Here is an 18,622-nt window from a genome sequence, read left to right on the forward strand (position 1 = left end):
TAGAATAGGGCTTACATCTGTCATGGAAACTAGCATTTAATTAATTAAACAATTTAATAATTAATTAAGAAATAAATTTATACCTGTATGATATTACGCTGTACCCACACTGAACCAGTGGTTTGGAAAATAGATGGAAGGATAGGTTTGTTGAGATGCATCAGTGCTGCGCAGACCGATCGGCATATGACATCAAAGTACCGTAAGAGCAATTGAAGAGCAGATGACTCTTTATGCTTTTGATTTGCTCTTGTGGTACTTTGATGACATACGCCGATCGGTCTGCGCAGCGCCGATGCATCTCCAGCAAGACTGATGACTCAACCGTAGGCACCATCTTCTGACAATAGGCGGGAATTCATGGGGCATGACCCTCATAGTGGATTATGGGTACTCGGTAGCTGTTGAGTGTACATGGGTTGTACACTTATTATTGCATTGCATTGCATTACAGGATTTATCAAGTGCACAAGATAAAGACCACTACAAATGGCTGTACCCTCAAATAGTGCTCTATTTACAGGTATAGGAGGTGATTGCAGACACAGCCCTTGCTCTGTTAAATGCTCATCTGTTCTTTATATACTTCCCCCATAATCTGTCCTATTTATTGTGCTTCCTTTCCTGTTTTTTGCCAAATTGTTTTGTGTCATACACCAGAGTGTTTTGTGACTTGTGCCATTTGCTCTAGCTCTCGTGTGCTAGGCTTTCCCAGTCTAGCTCTGTCTTAATCCTGTTTTCTACCCCGGTTCCCCCATTAAAGATCTGCTCTACCCAGCATCTGGACTCTCTGCATGCCTCAGAGCTCTTCCACCTCTCTCAAGCCCTTTGGTTCTGGTTGCCAGTTTTGGATCTCTCAATACTGATCTGTCTCCTGAAACGGACTTTGCACATGGTTTTCCCCTATGCTCTGTCTGCTTTTCGTGGACCTGACCACACCTGCTCATTTTCTCTTGGCTTGTGAGGCAGCTATAACTCGGTTACAGTAGCAAAACACAAATGACTGTTAAAAAGTAAAGGGTCAAGAGCCCAACTAAACTAACACTGATCACCATAATGGTGAGTTAAAAGTGCTGACTCTTTCCTTCTGTGATTCTGCTTGTTAATATCAGATCCCTTAACTAATCGTCAATCATCACTTAATCACTTTATTATCTCTTTAACTGTAACGCTGCTTCAGTGTTATTTTTGACACTCTTGAGTGTGGACTCAAGCTCAGAAGAGTTCATTTAACATGGGGGTTTTTCTGTGTACTTATTACTGTAATATTATTTACTTTTAGTGTGTACAGTATTCTAGTCGGCACAATTGCTTTCTGAAAACCAACAATGCTCTCTCAGAAAGGAGCATTGCTGGTACTGCTCTTCACTGGTCCATTCTCACAGGCAGATCCTTCAAGGTTGGAGCAGAGGGGTGTCTATCACACAAGCTAACCACTTGGGTGTCTCAGGGAGTGCTAAATGCTTATGGAAAAATTTTCTGGGTGCTTTCTTACTGGCTCAAGTTAAGATGCCAAATCTCTAAGAAAACCCAAATATTTAATTGGGCTATTTAGTGATTATGAATAAATAAACAAAACTGTCTACAACCACATATCCTGTGAATTCAAATAAAATGTGATTTTTGTTTTTATTTTATATTTTTAACAAAATCCCTAAAACCATATAAACAGGTTGATTCAAACAACTGGATAAAATGAAATGAGGTTCAACTCTTTCTTAAAAACCTTCAATGTGTTGTTTTCACAAAAACAAACAAACAAAGTCAAAACAAAAAACAGCAGCAACAAATAAATAGCTCTGGTCCATCAATAAGTAAAGTTGATTTTGTGACAGTTCAGAGTTCTTTTTAAAAGTAGCCGATCTGCTTAAGACATTGATCAAGAAAGTAAAATACAAAAATGCAAGATAAAAAAAAAAAACATTCAAACAAAACCACATGGCATCTGCAATAATGTGTGTAGAGTAAACTATTTTATGCATGTACTATAGTCTATCACTTCACTTCATTCATTCTGTTACATTCATTACACGGTAAGTACAGTACTGGCGTGAAACCACTAAAGGTCATTGTTGAAAATGGCAATAATTTTTTTTTTTTTGATGAAGGCTCTGATAAGTCTCTCAAAATAAAGGTATAACATGTACTAGATTGTTTAGTCTCTATAACCACAACCACATTTTAGGCAATGGCTGCCAATAGCCAGTTGGCATTATTTGAACATCATTCAACTATTTCAACAAAGACACCTCAATGTCCACATCTAGATGTATATCATCTAGAAGAAGGTATTTACCAGTGCTTGGCATGTATTTACCTTCATACAATCCATTTGACACTAAATGAATTCAAGTCCCTCATACTTCACGTCGCCAATCTTAGTTTCAGGAAGCAGGATTCGGCCGTCCAGGGTGAACGCCACAATGTAAGTGGCGATTTTCCCTGCATCCTCCTCAGATTTTAGGGCGACAATAATCTGATCATCTGTGTTGGGGACAAACTTGAAGGATGAAAAGCCATGCGTAGGGTTCAGGGGCCCAACGTTTCTCACTTTAATGTCCTGGAAGTCTGGCGAGCAGCTGAGCATTAGATTGGTTCCCCGCTGCTCATCTGCTGTCTCATCGTATCGCTCGCTGCTAGCACGTCGTGGCAGGAAGAACCAGCGTTGTAAAGTGTCGCTCCAAGCTGCAGACTCGTGTATGAGGTACCCTGAGATGACAATAGAAAGGAAATGAACAGGGACTGGAAATGAAGCATTCATTCTTAGTGACTGATAACTGAATCTCACAAGACTTTTAAGAACGTGTCATAGAAGTCATATTTTACCCCCAAGTTAGAAAACAAAATAAGAATTTTCATGAAGAAAATGAAGTCTGTTCACTATGAAAACATTCTAACTTTCAGAATTCAATGAGACATTCCAAGTGTAGTCCAGTGTAATATGGGATGTTATAGAAAACACACAACATGACTGCTAAAATACTATTAGGGAAAATAATATTCTGTTCGTTATATGGTAAACTCAACCATCAGACAAGCGTTTATTATTTAATATTTTACAGGGTCTAGTCTACCCTGCTTACTGTCAATGGTGTGTACATTTAATGGCTTATGTGCTCAGCTGCACACTAGACAGAGTGGAACTCGGGTGTTAAGATTACAAAAGCTCTTGACACAAAAGTTTTTGTAATATCAATGCCACTTTTAAAATACAAAATTCACCACTCAATACAAATGTACACTGCATGTAAGTGAAAGGCTGCTGCTTACCAGGTGGGCTGATGCCTCCAGCACTGCGGAGAGCGTTATACTTAGGAACCCAGTTCTGGTGCTGTACATCTCCGTGGAATCCCACCACTTTTACCCACTCAGGATTGTCATTCAGCACTTCTCCATTGGTGGTGGTCCACTCCTTCCCCAAACCCCCCACATATAGGTGCTCATCCTTTACGGCAAGCCACTCGGCCTTAAACCCTAGAGAACATCAGAAAAAAAAAACCCCACAACTGAAATCAGATATCATGTGTGAATTGATTGCTTTGTATTTCATCATTATACATTTATTTTAATAGTTTCTGACTGTTACCTTATAGTCAGCCCATGATGAAATGCTAAATTAAATTATTTGAATGCAAAATGAAGTCCTTAAAACTTAAAAGTCCTTAAAATGTGTGTTTGGGGGCTGAATATTAAAGCAACTACACTCACAAAATATGCAAAAATTGTACAGCTGGGAATGTATCCTCAAAGTGACACCTTTGTACCTTCTTTACCCCCTAAATCATACATAATAGTACCATAAGAGTGCATACTACCTTAAGGGTACATATTACTACTCTAAGCTACTAATATACACTCTTTAGGGATAAAGAAGGTACAAAGGTGTCCCTCTGAGGGAACTGCCCCAGTGACAAGCTTTTATATGCCTAAAGATACAAAGTGTGCACTCTGTGGCTCTCTAGCGGTTGAAGCATAAAACTACAAGTCACTGAGAAGCATTGTTTTGGTAATTACAGCAATTGTGCTTCAGCTCCGTTATTCTGTGAAGATTAATCTAATGGTATGAGGTGCACCGCTATGCTCACAGTTACAGGTGATAGTCATATCAATGTGAAGGTTGCTAACAATATCAAAACTCTCCCAATATGTCTAATGAGCAGGTAGATCATATGCTGCTATTGTTTTGACAAAAGCTGGCAATCTTGAGAAGTTATAACGATTACTATTCATATCAGATAATCGAGGAGAATATAACTTGGCAAGGCGATTTATAGGCAAACAGACCAAAACAGTCACTGGTTTAGAGATTGGTATTACTGGAATATTAACACTTTCCTTTCTCTCGCAAACTCTTTTCGGACTTAAGTTACTTCCACTGCTTATAGTAGTAAGTATTCAGTTCCCTTATTACTTGACCCTCAAGTCAGCAGAAACTCTGATGGAATCTGTGAGATGTACCATCTGTGGCCATTGGGGCAGTTGTGGCCTAATGGCTAGAGAGTCGGACTTGTAATCCAAGGGTTACAGTTTTGATTCCCAATACTGGCTGGAAATGTAGGTGGAGGGGTGGACCAGAGCTCTCTTCCACCCTCAGTACCCACGACTGAGGTGTCCTTGAGCAAGGCATCTTACTGCTCCCTGGGTCAACAAAAATGGGTGTCCACTGCTCCAGGTGTGCACCAACGGTGTATGCATTCAATACTCATTGCTCCTAACATGTGTGTGCACTAACTTGGATTGGTTACATTCTGAGGGTTATGGGTTACCATACTTGGCCTTCACATCACTTTAAAAACATTTAGGCTTTTTAATTTTGGTGCAAAAAGGGTACTTTAGCAACACTAACCTTTTGAAACCGAGCCATCCCCATCTGGCAATATGACCCAGGGAACTGCTTTAAGTCCATCTATATTATATACAACACCCGTACGATCATCCACGCTGTACAATTTGCCATTAAACACCACTAATTCGGAGAGCTCCATGCCCCGACCCTTCTCTGCCAGGTGACTTTCCAAGACCACCCTGTCCTGATCCCATTCAACCGCCACTGTATCCCCACTCTCCGACACCAGGAGGTGACCCTTCAGCATGTAGCTGAACCAGGTCAGCTTCTTGTCACTGAGTGAGTTCGTGTCCAGGTCCGCGATGACCCCTATTCGGTAGCGTGTGCCCTGTGCCGTGCGCTCTGGTGGACTGAGGGGGTATGTGTCATTGTAGCGGCCTTCCGTTCTCACCTCCTGATGGTTTAACCTCAAACCATATTTGCCTCTGGGTTGGGGGTGAAAGGGCAAAAGCTGCATGTAGATGAGAAGGACGAGGATTAGTGCTGATGCAACCACCACAATGGCTTTCCATTTGATGCGGAAGCGGGGGTCGGTGGTGTTGGTCATGGAAGCCAGCATTGGGAGCCCTCCAACAGAGATGCGCAGAGAGTTCATAGGCTCATTTTGGTTAAGACGTGCATAGCCTGGAGAAACAGGCATTAGGGAGGGACAGCAGCTACACCTACGCAGGGAATAGAGAACATACTTAGGTCAATGTGACACATGTACAAACATCCCACCTCTCCCGGAAATCCCGGGAGCCTCCTGAATATTGATAGTGGCACCCTGATGGCCGCTAATTACATGCAATATCCCGGAAATCGAGCGAGCAGGAAGCCCTGTTTCCACCTTGGACGTGACCACTTCTGTTCGGTTTTCGTCAAGACACTACCTTTTTATTTCATCACACTCCATAAAAGATTCCCTGGAGTGCCGAGAGTGGCTTTACTTTTTCCCTGTCAAGTCAATGTAATAATCACAATCTGCTTATCCTGTTTATTCTGGTTTTACCTAGGGCTGGACAATAATTCAATATCAATATGTATCGCGATATAATTTTTTTCAATAACGGTGATATGATTTTTAAACACATTTCCGATATACATTACCAGTGTTTCCCATACACTGATTTATTTGTGGCGTTTGACTTTGTTGAATAAACATGAGCACTGCACGTTTCAAAAATCGGGTGATTTATGTGAATGTATCTCTGAAGGGAACATACTGTCTTCAGAATAGTTTTGATGGCATTTTCATTTTATCTGATAAAGTAGAGTTCAGGAGCGGAGCTGCTTAGATTACAGCCGTTACCGGGGAAACCGCTAGTTCTACCGCTCTCAAAGCGCCTCCTACAGGCAGAGAATCAGATTCTACTCCGCTGTTTTCAACATAATAATAAATGTTTTCTGAGCAGCAAATCAGAATATTAGAATGATTTCTGAAGGATCATGTGACTGGAGAAATGATGCTAAAAATTCAGTTTTGAAATCACAGGAATAACTTACATTTTAAAATATTTTCAAATAGAAAACAGTTATTTTAAATGGTAAATATTTCAAAATGTTACTGTTGAATGAATGAATGAATGAATGAATGAATGAATGAATGAATGAATGAATGAATGAATGAATGAATGAATGAATGAATGAATGAATGAATGAATGAATGAATGAATGAATGAATGAATGAATGAATGAATGAATGAATGAATGAATGAATGAATGAATGAATGAATGAATGAATGAATGAATGAATGAATGAATGAATGAATGAATGAATGAATGAATGAATGAATGAATGAATGAATGAATGAATGAATGAGGCATTTATATAGCGCTTTAATGTGTATTGCAATACACCCAAAGCGCTTTACAATCATGTGGGGGGGGTCTCTCCTCAACCACCACCAGTGTGCAGCATCCACTTGGATGATGCGACGGCAGCCACAGGACAACGGCGCCAGTGCGCTCACCACACACCAGCTACAGGTGGAGAGGAGAGAGTGTCATAGAGCCAATCAAGTGGATGGGGATTATTAGGAGGCCATGATAGACAAGGGCCAGTGGAGGGAATTTGGCCAGGACACCGGGGTTACACCCCTACTCTTTACGATGAGTGTCATGGGATTTTTAATGACCACAGAGAGTCAGGACCTCAGTTTAACGTCTCATCCGAAAGACGGTGCTTTTTTTTTACAGTATAGTGTCCCCATCACTATACTGGGGCATTAGGACCCACACAGACTGCAGGGTGAGCACCCCCTGCTGGCCTCACTAACACCTCTTCCAACAGCAACCTAGTTTTCCCAGGAGGTCTCCCATCCAGGTACTGACCAGGCTCAGCCCTGCTTAGCTTCCATGGGCAACCGATCTTGGGCTGCAGGGTGATATGGCTGTGGCTATTTTGGATCAAATAAATGCAGGCTTGGTGAGCAGAAGAGAATTCTTTAAAAAACTAAAAGCGTACTGTTCAAAAGCCTTTGACTGGTAGTGTATGTTAGCCTATAGTTTGAAGTTAAAGATATTAATAAGGTGAGTCTGAGATGTTTATTTGACAGTGATTCCCCAAAATATTATATAGTTTTATAGGAGGAGTTCATAGACTTGGCAAATTAATTTTTCATTAGTTCGTTGGTACAGACATCTGTTGTGGGCATTCTTGGCAGTTTTAATGAGGCTTTTTTTAATAGTGTTCATATTGATATCGGAATTATATCGTATCGACCGAAATTAAGAAATATATCGTGATATCAATTTTGCCCATATCGTCCAGCCCTAGTTTTACCCAGTTTGTATGTTTTTTTTTTTTTTCCTTTTCACCATATCATCACAACCTTTTTTATCGTTATGAGAGTTACTGGATCCACCAAAACAGGTCCTGGAATACAGGCAGTTAAAAAACAAAATTACGCCCTGTGAATACAACCGACAGTCAGTTGGCGACCCCCAGTGTTAATTTCACTGAATGTGTTGACGTCTGATTACACATCCATATGAGCTTCTCAATTCTGGCTACACACAATGTGCCTTGGTTGGAAGAAAATAAAAGACTCATGCCATACCATTTCGTCTTGCTTTTACAAGTCTAAATTGTGTCATTTCTGTGCACTAGAAGCACCAAATGGAACCGCAATAATGTTTTTCAAATCTGGAACAGTTCTCCAATCTACTATTGGTCAGACGAACCAATAGCTCTGCCACAAACTCACACCATTGGCTGAGCCAATGTGTTGGGCTGCTTTTGATGTGCAAACAAATTCAGACCAATGATCCGATAACCAGTGTTGATTCTCTTCAGGGATATCAATTTACCAAATTACTTAGCTTTGCATGCTAACCTGGAGTAGGAGAAAATGTTTTTAAAAAAGTCACACCACCACTTTTAATCCATTTTTCATAGGGGACAAACCCATTTAGCGACCTTGTTTCTCTATCATTTAATTTAAAAGACAATCCTTCAATGAGACATACAGGTGCAAAGGTTACAAATTTACAGGCAACGATTTTCATTTCTCCAGCATGACTCCTTCGCTTAAGTTTGTAAACAACAAGTATAATCCAGTAGATTATCAATGATTATTTTAATAATTAAAAAAAACCTTCAAATTATATGCTCTCATCAATAACAATAATTACAAGCAAGTGTTTGACTGCTCTTGTCCTACAAAAGACATGACTATTTAGTTAGACCCAAGACACCAAACACTTACCAGCTTCTCCAGCTACGACAGGCTACACTGATGCCACAGCAAAACACTTTGTGTAGGAAATGAATAATGTTGACGTGGAGGTAAGGAGTGGCTTTGTGATTGGACGGAAGACACACAGAGTGAAAACAGGTACGGCTGGATATTACAGCTATGATGTGACTCAAGTTAACCAGTTTAAAATGTTTGGCGCAATTCTCACGTTTAAGTCATTGTTAGCAGCAGCCTTGGTCTTGTTTACAAGTTTGTAATGTCATTACTCCAACTTTTAGACTCTGTACTGAACCATAACATACCCAACGGGACTATACCAGTGCAATTTAGTTTGTTTATGATTTGTTTAATCTCTGAAATGTTAATATTTAACACAGCTGAAAGCCTAAAACAATACCATCTCTGAATCTACATGGACAAAAGAAAGGCTGATAATTGTTAAATGGTATTAACATCATGGCGTCCCTTAAACACTTAGTCAGGCTTCATACTGGATGTATATTACAGCAGATCCTGTGTTCAGTTACATATAACCTTCATGCCAAATAAAACTAAAGGACCATCAACAACTACTTATCCAATCCCATCATGCTCAGAAGGTTCTTATTTTTTCTCTCTCCTCCAAATCAGGGCCTTAAAGCAAAACAGAGCTTTGTTCTTATCAGTTTTAAGGCTTCTCGAGGACATTTCACAAAAAATCAACTAGTCAAGTAGGCAGAGCGTCACACTTTCTCCCTCAGATGTCCCTCAGATTTTGACTTTCCGTAGTGTAATTCATACTACATTTACACTGTGAAGCTGGTGTGAATTATTTAAGTTTTTCACAAGTTTTTAGTAAAGAACAAGTCTATCAACGGTTTTTCTGGTTTAAGAGTTGCTCTGTGGCATGACATTATATATCCACAGGCACTGAAAACTGGATGGGGAACTGGAACCACAAGCGCTTTATTTTGGATAGTTTCTTCAAGAAACAGCTAAAAACACATCTCTTCCATCTTTATTTGACCATTTAACTCTAGCACTCTCTATTCTAATTCTATTCTTTAAAAAAAAAAAAAAAAAAAAAAAAACTGCCCCTTTTAGACTTGCACTCTATTAATTTACTAACTGCTTGTTTTCATTAAAAACAAATAAACTTCTTTTTGTATTCTATCTGTTTATTTTATTTTTATTTATTATACAATTAACAAAAAGCCAAAAAAAAGCCTCTAACACTAGCTTGCTCTATTCTTTTTCTATTCTATCAGTTTTTTATTAAATAATAATAATAATAATAATAAAAAAACTTGCTATGTGTACTGCGTTAAGCTAACTGAGACTTGTTATAGCACTTGCATATCATTGCTCTTTTGTTGCTTTCATTGTCCTCATTTGTAAGTCAATTTGGATAAAAGTGTCTGCTAAATAACTAAATGTAAATGCATCGTTGGCACATCAATATTAATTTTCAACAATTCCATATTCATGATATTCTGCAATTATATATCGGAATTACACCCTGCATGAACAAACTTTGCTCCAAATATTTTCAAAAGCAACTGAAATGGGAAAAATCTACAAACGCAGAGGGGGCAAATGAAAATGACTGAACATTAAAATTTGAATTGCCACTTCACTGTACTCTCCATGCATGGCAAAATGCAGCAGCTACACAAACACTGGAACTGAGGAAATGGCTTTAAAGCTCTTTGATTACATTCTGATTGACATGATATGAATTTCCACACTTAATTTTCTCTTAATGGTGAATGTGTAATCAGGAAGAGTATAAACTGTATTTATGCTCAGTATTTTTTAAATTATTTTTTTTTTAATTCATCACATTAGACTTTCGCTTTTTTGCAAAACATCAGTCGCCCTTTTGTAAATTCACTGGTGAAAACCTTTGTTACTTAAAAAACAAAAAATTCTGTATGATATTCACGTTCCCAATAATGATATACAGGTGCTGGTCATATAATTAGAATATCATCAAAAAGTTGATTTATTTCACTAATTCCATTCAAAAAGTGAAACTTGTATATTATATTCATTCATTACACACAGACTGATATATTTCAAATGTTTATTTTTTTTAATTTTGATGATTATAACTGACAACTAAGGAAAATCCCAAATTCAGTATCTCAGAAAATTTGAATATTACTTAAGACCAATACAAAGAAAGGATTTTTAGAAATCTTGGCCAACTGAAAAGTATGAGCATGTACAGCACTCAATACTTAGTTGGGGCTCCGTTTGCCTGAATTACTGCAGCAATGCGGCGTGGCATGGAGTCGATCAGTCTGTGGCACTGCTCAGGCGTTATGAGAGCCCAGGTTGCTCTGACAGTGGCCTTCAGCTCTTCTGCATTGTTGGGTCTGGTGTCTCTCATCTTCCTCTTCACAATACCCCATAGATTTTCTATGGGGTTCAGGTCAGCGAGTTTGCTGGCCAATTAAGAACAGGGATACCATGGTCCTTAAACCAGATACTGGTTGCTTTGGCACTGTGTGCAGGTGCCAAGTCCTGTTGGAAAATGAAATCTCCATCTCCATAAAGTTGGTCAGCAGCAGGAAGCATGAAGTGCTCTAAAATTTCCTGGTATACGGCTGCGTTGACTGTGGACATCAGAAAACACAGTGGACCAACACCAGCAGGTGACATGGCAGCCCAAATCATCACTGACTGTGGAAACTTCACACTGGACTTCAAGCAACATGGATTCTGTGCCTCTCCACTCTTCCTTCAGACTCTGGGACCTTGATTTCCAAATGAAATGTAAAATTTACTTTTATCTGAAAAGAGGACTTTGGACCACTGAGCAACAGTCCAGGTCTTTTCTCCACAGCCCAGTTAAGATGCTTCTGACGTTGTCTCTGGTTCAGAAGTGGCTTGGTAACCCTTTTCCTGAAGACGTCTGAGCGTGGTGACTCTTGATGCACTGACTCCAGCTTCAGTTCTCTCCTTGTGAAGCTCTCCCAAGTGTTTGAATCGGCTTTGCTTGACTGTATTCTCAAGCTTGCGGTCATCCCTGTTGCTTGTGCACCTTTTCCTACCCAAATTCTTCCTTCCAGTCAACTTTGCATTTAATATGCTTTGATACAGCACTCTGTAAACAGCCACACCTTTCAGTAATGACCTTCTGTGACTTACCCTCTTTGTGGAGGGTGTCAATGTTCGTCTTCTGGATCATTGCCAAGTCAGCAGTTCCCCGTTATTGTGGTTTCAAAGAACAAGAGATACCCGGAATTTATACTGTAGGGATGGTCATTTATTCAAACTCAAATGTAAATATTCTAATTTTCTGAGATACTGAATTTGGGATTTTCCTTAGTTGTCAGTTATAATCATCAAAATGAAAAGAAATAAACATTTTAAATATATCAGTCTGTGTGTAATGAATGAATATAATATACAAGTTTCACTTTTTGAATGGAATTAGTGAAATAAATCAACTTTTTGATGGTATTCTAATTATATGACCAGCACCTGTATTTATATTTTATTCTATTTGTATAGAATCTATACTTAATACATGTGTTAATTATATCCATTTCTTTCTATCTATCTATCTATCTATCTATCTATCTATCTATCTATCTATCTATCTATCTATCTATCTATCTATCTATCTATCTATAATTAACACAGTGAAGACTAATTAATTTACACAATGTATGTAGCGTTTCTTATTTATTGTAGTTTTTTTGTCTTATTGCTTGCAATTAGTTTCTTATCCTTATTTCATCACTGACTGTTAATTTATCTTCAGTGAGCTTGAGTTTTTTATTTTTGTGTTTCTTTTTAGGCTTGTATTAATTTGATATTGACACTGGTGACAAGAATTATACAAATTCTATGGTATCAAAGATTTTAATATCATAACCTTTTTTTTTTTTTAAAGAAAAAAAATAACTATATAGTGATATATATCGTTATCATGATATAAAATTAGTCATAGCGTGATATAAGATTTTGGTCATATCGCCCACCCCTAGTTCCCATTTTACTCAAAATAAAATAAAATAAAATCAAACATATTACTCAAATACACATAATTAGAGTAGTAGAGATTCTGTGTTTTTAAAAAGACTAGGTTAAATTACTATGTGTAAAGCTTCTATAGTGCAACAAAGTCACCAATAAATTATTTTAACACTGAACAACTGTTAACTGTCACTATGATGTTATGGAAGCATGTGTGTTGCTAAATTCAATTTGAAATGTAATATGCAAAATGGCAATGCAATATGTAAAATGGCAATGCATTTCTTTATTTAAATTTACATTTTACTGTGCAAAATGAAAATGAAAATTCAATTATATCATTTAAATTTGCCATTTTCTACACTAGTTTTAATATGTAAATTAAAAACATATTTTAAAGCTTTATAAGTTGCAAATTAAAATGAAAATGTATTACCCGAATTGATTAGATATATTTAACATGTCCAAGCAAAAACTGTAGCAACATTATCATTTAAACGCTGATTTTCCTAAATGCATTTAGACTTGGCGGTAGGACACTTGGGATTGCATTTTCATCGTGATAACCAATATTTAAAAAAATAAAATAAAAATCATCAATAATCAAAGCGTGTCGATTGAATTAAAAATCCATATATTATATATTTTAGAATATTAGGCTACATAATTAATCAGTGCCCGTTTGTCATGTATAATACACCAACCAATCACAATCTGGCTCAAGTTCAAACTTCATTGGACAATAATGTGAAGTGGAGCGATCATTTCCCGTTCTTATTCATAAATCCGTAGAAAATGACAAGCTTATTTGTGGAGCGATCTGGATCTGCGTTTGACTCATTTTATAAATCAAATTAGCCTACATCGCTGAGAAAATAGATGCTGAATGACTACAAAAGCACTGCGCAATAATGGTAATAATCAGTAGGCTATTCAATTCACTTATATTTATGTATGATATCCTACACCGTTTACTATTTGATGAAACTCTCCTAGTTAATGAAGCCCAAGTGCCACCTACAGGCCTATTATGTGAAGTGTAGGCTGGCGAAATGGTTACATGAAAGGACTTTATTATATTACCATTTTTGATAATTATGCAGCATTATGAAAGTGTCTTATGCTCATCAAGCCTGCATTTATTTGATCAAAAATACAGAAAAACTGTAATATTGTGAAATATTACAACTTAAAAGATATTTTAAAGTATAGTAAAATAGAAAAAAAACATTCATTTATTTCTGTGATTCAAAGCTGAATTTTCAGCATTACTCCAGTCTTCAATGCATGGTCTTTCAGAAATCATTCTAATATGCTGATTTATTATCAATGTTTTATATTCATTTTATTTATTTATTTTGGAACCTGTGATGCTTTTTTGGGGTTCGTTGATAAATAAAAATGAAAAAGAACAGTATTTATTCAAAATAGAGATGTTTTCTAACAATATCGATCTTTACCATCACTGTTTTTAAATATTGACCGCAAGCTTTTGAACGGTAGTGTATATTGTTACAAAGGTTATATTTTAAATAAATACTGTTCTTATTTAACTTTTTATTAATTAAAGAATCCTGAAAAAATTATGACTGGTTTCCAACATTGCTAATAAATCAGCATTGCATGAAATGTATTTTAAAGCCATAAGTGACTTATTGCATAAGTATAAAATAGTAATGTACACAAACTTTTGACATATAATTTTTTTTTTTACATTTGAGCCCCTGCCCCTGAGGAACTCTCTGCACGTCCCTGTTCAGGTGCCACGGAACACGCGCTATTTTTTACGGATTAAAAATAAAAGAGTAATAAAAATACAAGGTAAGATAGTAAATAAGTGTAGAATAGCACTGTCCGTTTGCTTATGTGCATCAATCCGAGTGTAAACAGTAGAGCTGGGAATCTTTAGGTACTTTGCGATCCGATCCGATGCTGTGACTCACGATCCGATTCCAAAACGATTCTTCATATACATTTTTTTGCAAATACGCTAAATTTACATTTTAAATAAATAAAGAGTTTCTATGCTTTTTGTTTATAGTTAGAATCTCTCTTTGACAGTATTCCCAACTTAAAAATGACGATGAAGATTACTTTTATTGCTTTTATTTTAACAAAGTAATGTACAGGATGAACAAGCTCTGAATTAAACATGGAAAGGCCATACAATTACTAAGAACAATTGTAAACAACAAACAGTTATCAATCCACAAATGAGTATGACAATTTTTTTGTTTATTTAGAACCTTTTAACAGCCGGTTGTTGCTCAAGGAATGCTCCATCTAGTGCTGAAGTCAGATTTCAGTTTGAGACACGGTGGATTGAGTTGTTTTTGTTTCTCCTCCAACTGATGCTTTGCAGTTGTGCTGCGATGGAAAAAAAGTCATGATGCGCCTCACCCTCCCTAACAGCCTTGACACTGCCGGCAACTTTAGCGCTTGCTGAGAGGCCAAATTAAGTGTGTGCGCGTAACATCTCACATGTGGAAACTTGCCAAGCTGTGCTGCAACAGCCATATTAGAGGCATTGTCAGTCACTAAAACTAAGTCTTTCTTTGCAATTTTTCAATCGTTTGCAACACTTTGCAGAAGTTCAGCAACATTGCAGTGTCACTGAAATAACATTGTGAGGGCACACTATATCTTGGCTCAAGCACCTGTAACACTGTGCAAAATCCTTGGTTATCCACGACCGAGTAAGGGTGCAAATCCTTGGCAATAAAACCTGCCACTGACCGGGTAATTCGCTTGGCCTTTTCAGAATTCGGTGGAAGCTTTGGTACTTGCTCGAGGGTCCTTTGAGTGAAACCGGCAGTGGGCGCAATCGGGACAGAAGGCTTTTCTGCAGCGCTGAGTGGAACCATGCTTCTTCATGTTAGTTGTGTTTACGAAATACTTAAATTTGGCATGACAGACTTTGCACACAGTATGGCTCTTATCAACGACCCCTTTCTCTTTGTCTTCACAAAATCCAAAATGTTGCCACACAGTCGATTTCAAATTTGATGGTGCAGGTTGTAGTTTGTCCATTGTTCAAAAGAAGTGGCGTTGTGAAGTTTATGTTTCCGGCGCACACGTGCGATTTGACTTGAACATAGAATCGATTCTGAATCTTTGAGAATTTTTCCCACCCCTAGTAAACAGTGAGAGATTTTGAGGCAGGTGAAAAGCGTTTGGTTAACAGCAGTGTTGGGCAGTAACTAGTTACAAGTAATTTAGTTCCTGTAATATTATTACTTTTTTTTTTTTAAGTAGTGTAACTAATTACTTATAAGATTTCAGTAATAATATTACAGTTACCATCCATAAAACAGCTTAGTTACTTTTGATGCTTCAACCCCGCTGATTTAAAATCCAACAAATCAAATAATTCCTAGATTTATTTTCATAATTGTCATGACTCGCACATGCATGTGATGTCCCAGCAGGTAAGCTTGGAATATGGAAAAGCTTACATTCAGCAGATAGAAATATTGCATTATATTGATTTTGTCAGGAAAATCAATACACTGTTGTGTAAGTTGTGGCTGTACTTTACTCTGGCATTACATCCCTCTGATCAGCATGTGGTACATTATAATACTATAATTAAAAATCTTTATGGAAAATTAAACAGTTTCTTACAAACTTATGTGATTTGACAAAATACATTATGAATTATAATCGTATATGGGTAATGGAGAAATTACAATTGGCTTCAAGCTACACATGACAATTAATGAGATTAATACAACACTTCTACTTATTGTGGAAGATACAGAGTCACAACCTCTGTGGGGCGTGTAATGTAACTAGTAGTGTAACTAATTACTGTTGCCAGAAAGTAATAAGTAAAGTAACAATACTACTTTTGAAAGGAGTATCTAGTAATGAGTAATATATTACATTATTTGAGTAACTAGCCCAACACTGGTTAACAGTGAATATTGACCTATCGTGCATCCTGTTGCCAAGCCCCGCCTTCATGTAATGATTGACAGGAAAGGAGCGTGCTCGGGGCTCGGAATGCATTTTCAAATCCACATTGACTTAAACTATATTCATTGCGGGGTATTTAATGAAAATGCAATTGAAAGTCATATATGTAAGTGTCAATGCATTTAAGAAAAATAAAAGACATTTAAAACACCAGTTTGCTACCCTTTTGCTGCACCTTTGGCTCAGAATGCATTTTGAAACTCTCATTGCATTTTGCTACAATTATCAAGCGGTATCACGATGAAAATGCAATCCCCAATTGTGTCCTACCCCTAAGTCTAAATGCATTTAAGAAAAATAGCATTTAAATCCTAATTTTGCTACAGATTTTGCTTGGACATGTTAAACATATCTAATCAATTTGGGTAATACATTTTCATTTTCATTTATAAAGCTTTAAAATATGTTTTTAATTTGCATATTAAAACTAGTGTAGAAAATGGCAAATTTAAATGATATAATTGAATTTTCATTTTCCTTTTGCACTAAATGCTGCACATATGAATGGGAAAATGTAAATTTAAATACAGAAATACATTGCCATTTTGCATATTACATTTCAAATTGAATTTTGCTACACATATGCTTCCATATAAGTGTGGCCTCTGTCCGTAAATATCGATATATATTTATTTAATCATATATCATTTAACTCGTATGTACCATTTCAATAATATTCAATAATAAGAAATTCAATAGGGCAGCTGAACTAACTTGCAAAATCTTTAATCACGTGATGTAAACATCCACTGCTGGACCAATCAGAGAGCTTCCTTCCTATTCAATAATATATTTGTTACACAAAGATATTAAACACGTTGTTACAATGATACTTTATATCTTCTTTATCTGTTTGGTCCAAAGTCGTTGAGTAGTTATACAGAAGGCTGTATTTCGCAAGTGTTCATCTCTCACCCTCAACTGATTCCAGCATTTACTATTATCTCACATATTCGGTTATCAAAAGATCGCACACAAACGAACAGGCTATAAAACTGTGTTTTCGGTGAAGGTATTTCTTTATTTTAATTAATTTACATTTTATTTCACGAAGTCGTGTTTGTTTGGCCCACATAACAGTGACATGGCTAGACCCTCAGTGAGTTTGTGCATGAACCCAGTGCAGTCTTCTCTAGCTGAAAGTATTTTTAAAGCGTGCTACACTTACGGTAGGGAGGAAGACAAGGCTCAAAATGAATCCGGGCTGTTGAAGATCAAACCGCGACGTGTGAGCTCTCATTCCTCACGGATCCTCTCAGGCAGCTCTGCGCATCCTTCCACTTCCGCAGTCGAGGGCGTGATCGAAGCAAAGCAGCGCGCGGCGAACCATTCTTTCAGCTCGCGCTTGCGTGCATTTTACGCATAAGTTTTTGAGCTACGACTGCAATGAAAACATTACATAAACATACAGCATGTAATAAACACGTAACAGAGTTATATTTTATATACGTAATTATTTATATATATGTGCAAACAATTACTAATAAAAAAGGCGGCAGGAGTGTAAAAAAGTAGCATATTGGCTAACACCCATTTAATTTTATACAACGCACTAGTAGCCTATTTACATGCATTTATTGTTATGAATTTACGAAAAGAAAAAGATAGGCTCAGAGCAAGACCGTAACCTATGGAGAGCATGGCTATTATAATAGTGGCAGCAACATTGCAAACCAGCTAACACTTCTAATTATCTAAACATAATATAGTTATCTAGTGCAATAGTTTGTGATAATACACGATTCATCAGTTATCTATTCTAGCCTCAACAAGACTGAAGTTAGCAGTTAATAAAGCCATTTGGCACCCGTTTATTTGGATTAAAACCTGTTTATTTGCAGGAATAATTCACCCAAAAACAAAACCCCTAATTTATGAGGTTGATGTTATTCTAAACATGTATGACTTTCTTTCTTCTGCATACAAAACATACAAGATGATCATTTTGAATTTGAGGAACATTGTACCCCATTGACATTATACAGATTCAAACATACAGAGAAAAAACACCAATTTATCTTTGTGTGTGTGTGTTTTGCAGTAGAAAGAAAATCAAAATAGTTTGTCATGACACTAGTGAGTAAATTATGTAAATGTGAACTACCCCCCACCCCCAAATCATTAGATTTCAAACAGGACTCAACAAGTC

At 37.0% G+C, this 18,622-nt stretch overlaps 1 protein-coding gene across 1 annotated transcript; it reads right to left on the minus strand.

Annotated features, from left to right (window-relative positions):
• Window positions 1–360: 360 nt before the first annotated feature.
• cant1a (calcium activated nucleotidase 1a) lies at window positions 361–17,792 on the minus strand. Its single transcript, XM_058769174.1, has 4 exons — window positions 17,642–17,792; window positions 4,847–5,508; window positions 3,271–3,474; window positions 361–2,709 (listed from the first exon to the last, which is right to left on the minus strand). The coding sequence occupies exons 2-4, from the start codon at window positions 5,484–5,486 to the stop codon at window positions 2,339–2,341; spliced, it is 1,215 nt and encodes a 404-aa protein (XP_058625157.1). The 5' UTR covers window positions 5,487–5,508; window positions 17,642–17,792; the 3' UTR covers window positions 361–2,338.
• Window positions 17,793–18,622: the final 830 nt, after the last annotated feature.

Source organism: Onychostoma macrolepis, chromosome 03 (assembly GCF_012432095.1).
Source record: "Onychostoma macrolepis isolate SWU-2019 chromosome 03, ASM1243209v1, whole genome shotgun sequence".
Classification (NCBI taxonomy): domain Eukaryota; kingdom Metazoa; phylum Chordata; class Actinopteri; order Cypriniformes; family Cyprinidae; genus Onychostoma; species Onychostoma macrolepis.

What these genes read in the sequence shown, in the direction of transcription:
- cant1a (XM_058769174.1), bottom strand. Translation starts at nt 5,486, where the DNA reads ATGCCTGTTTCTCCAGGCTATGCACGTCTTAACCAAAATGAGCCTATG. An exon ending in GGATGGCTCGGTTTCAAAAG is followed by an intron (nt 3,475 to 4,846) that starts GTTAGTGTTGCT and finishes GATGTTCTCTAG; the next exon opens with GGTTTAAGGCCGAGTGGCTT. An exon ending in TGGAGGCATCAGCCCACCTG is followed by an intron (nt 2,710 to 3,270) that starts GTAAGCAGCAGC and finishes TTGTCATCTCAG; the next exon opens with GGTACCTCATACACGAGTCT.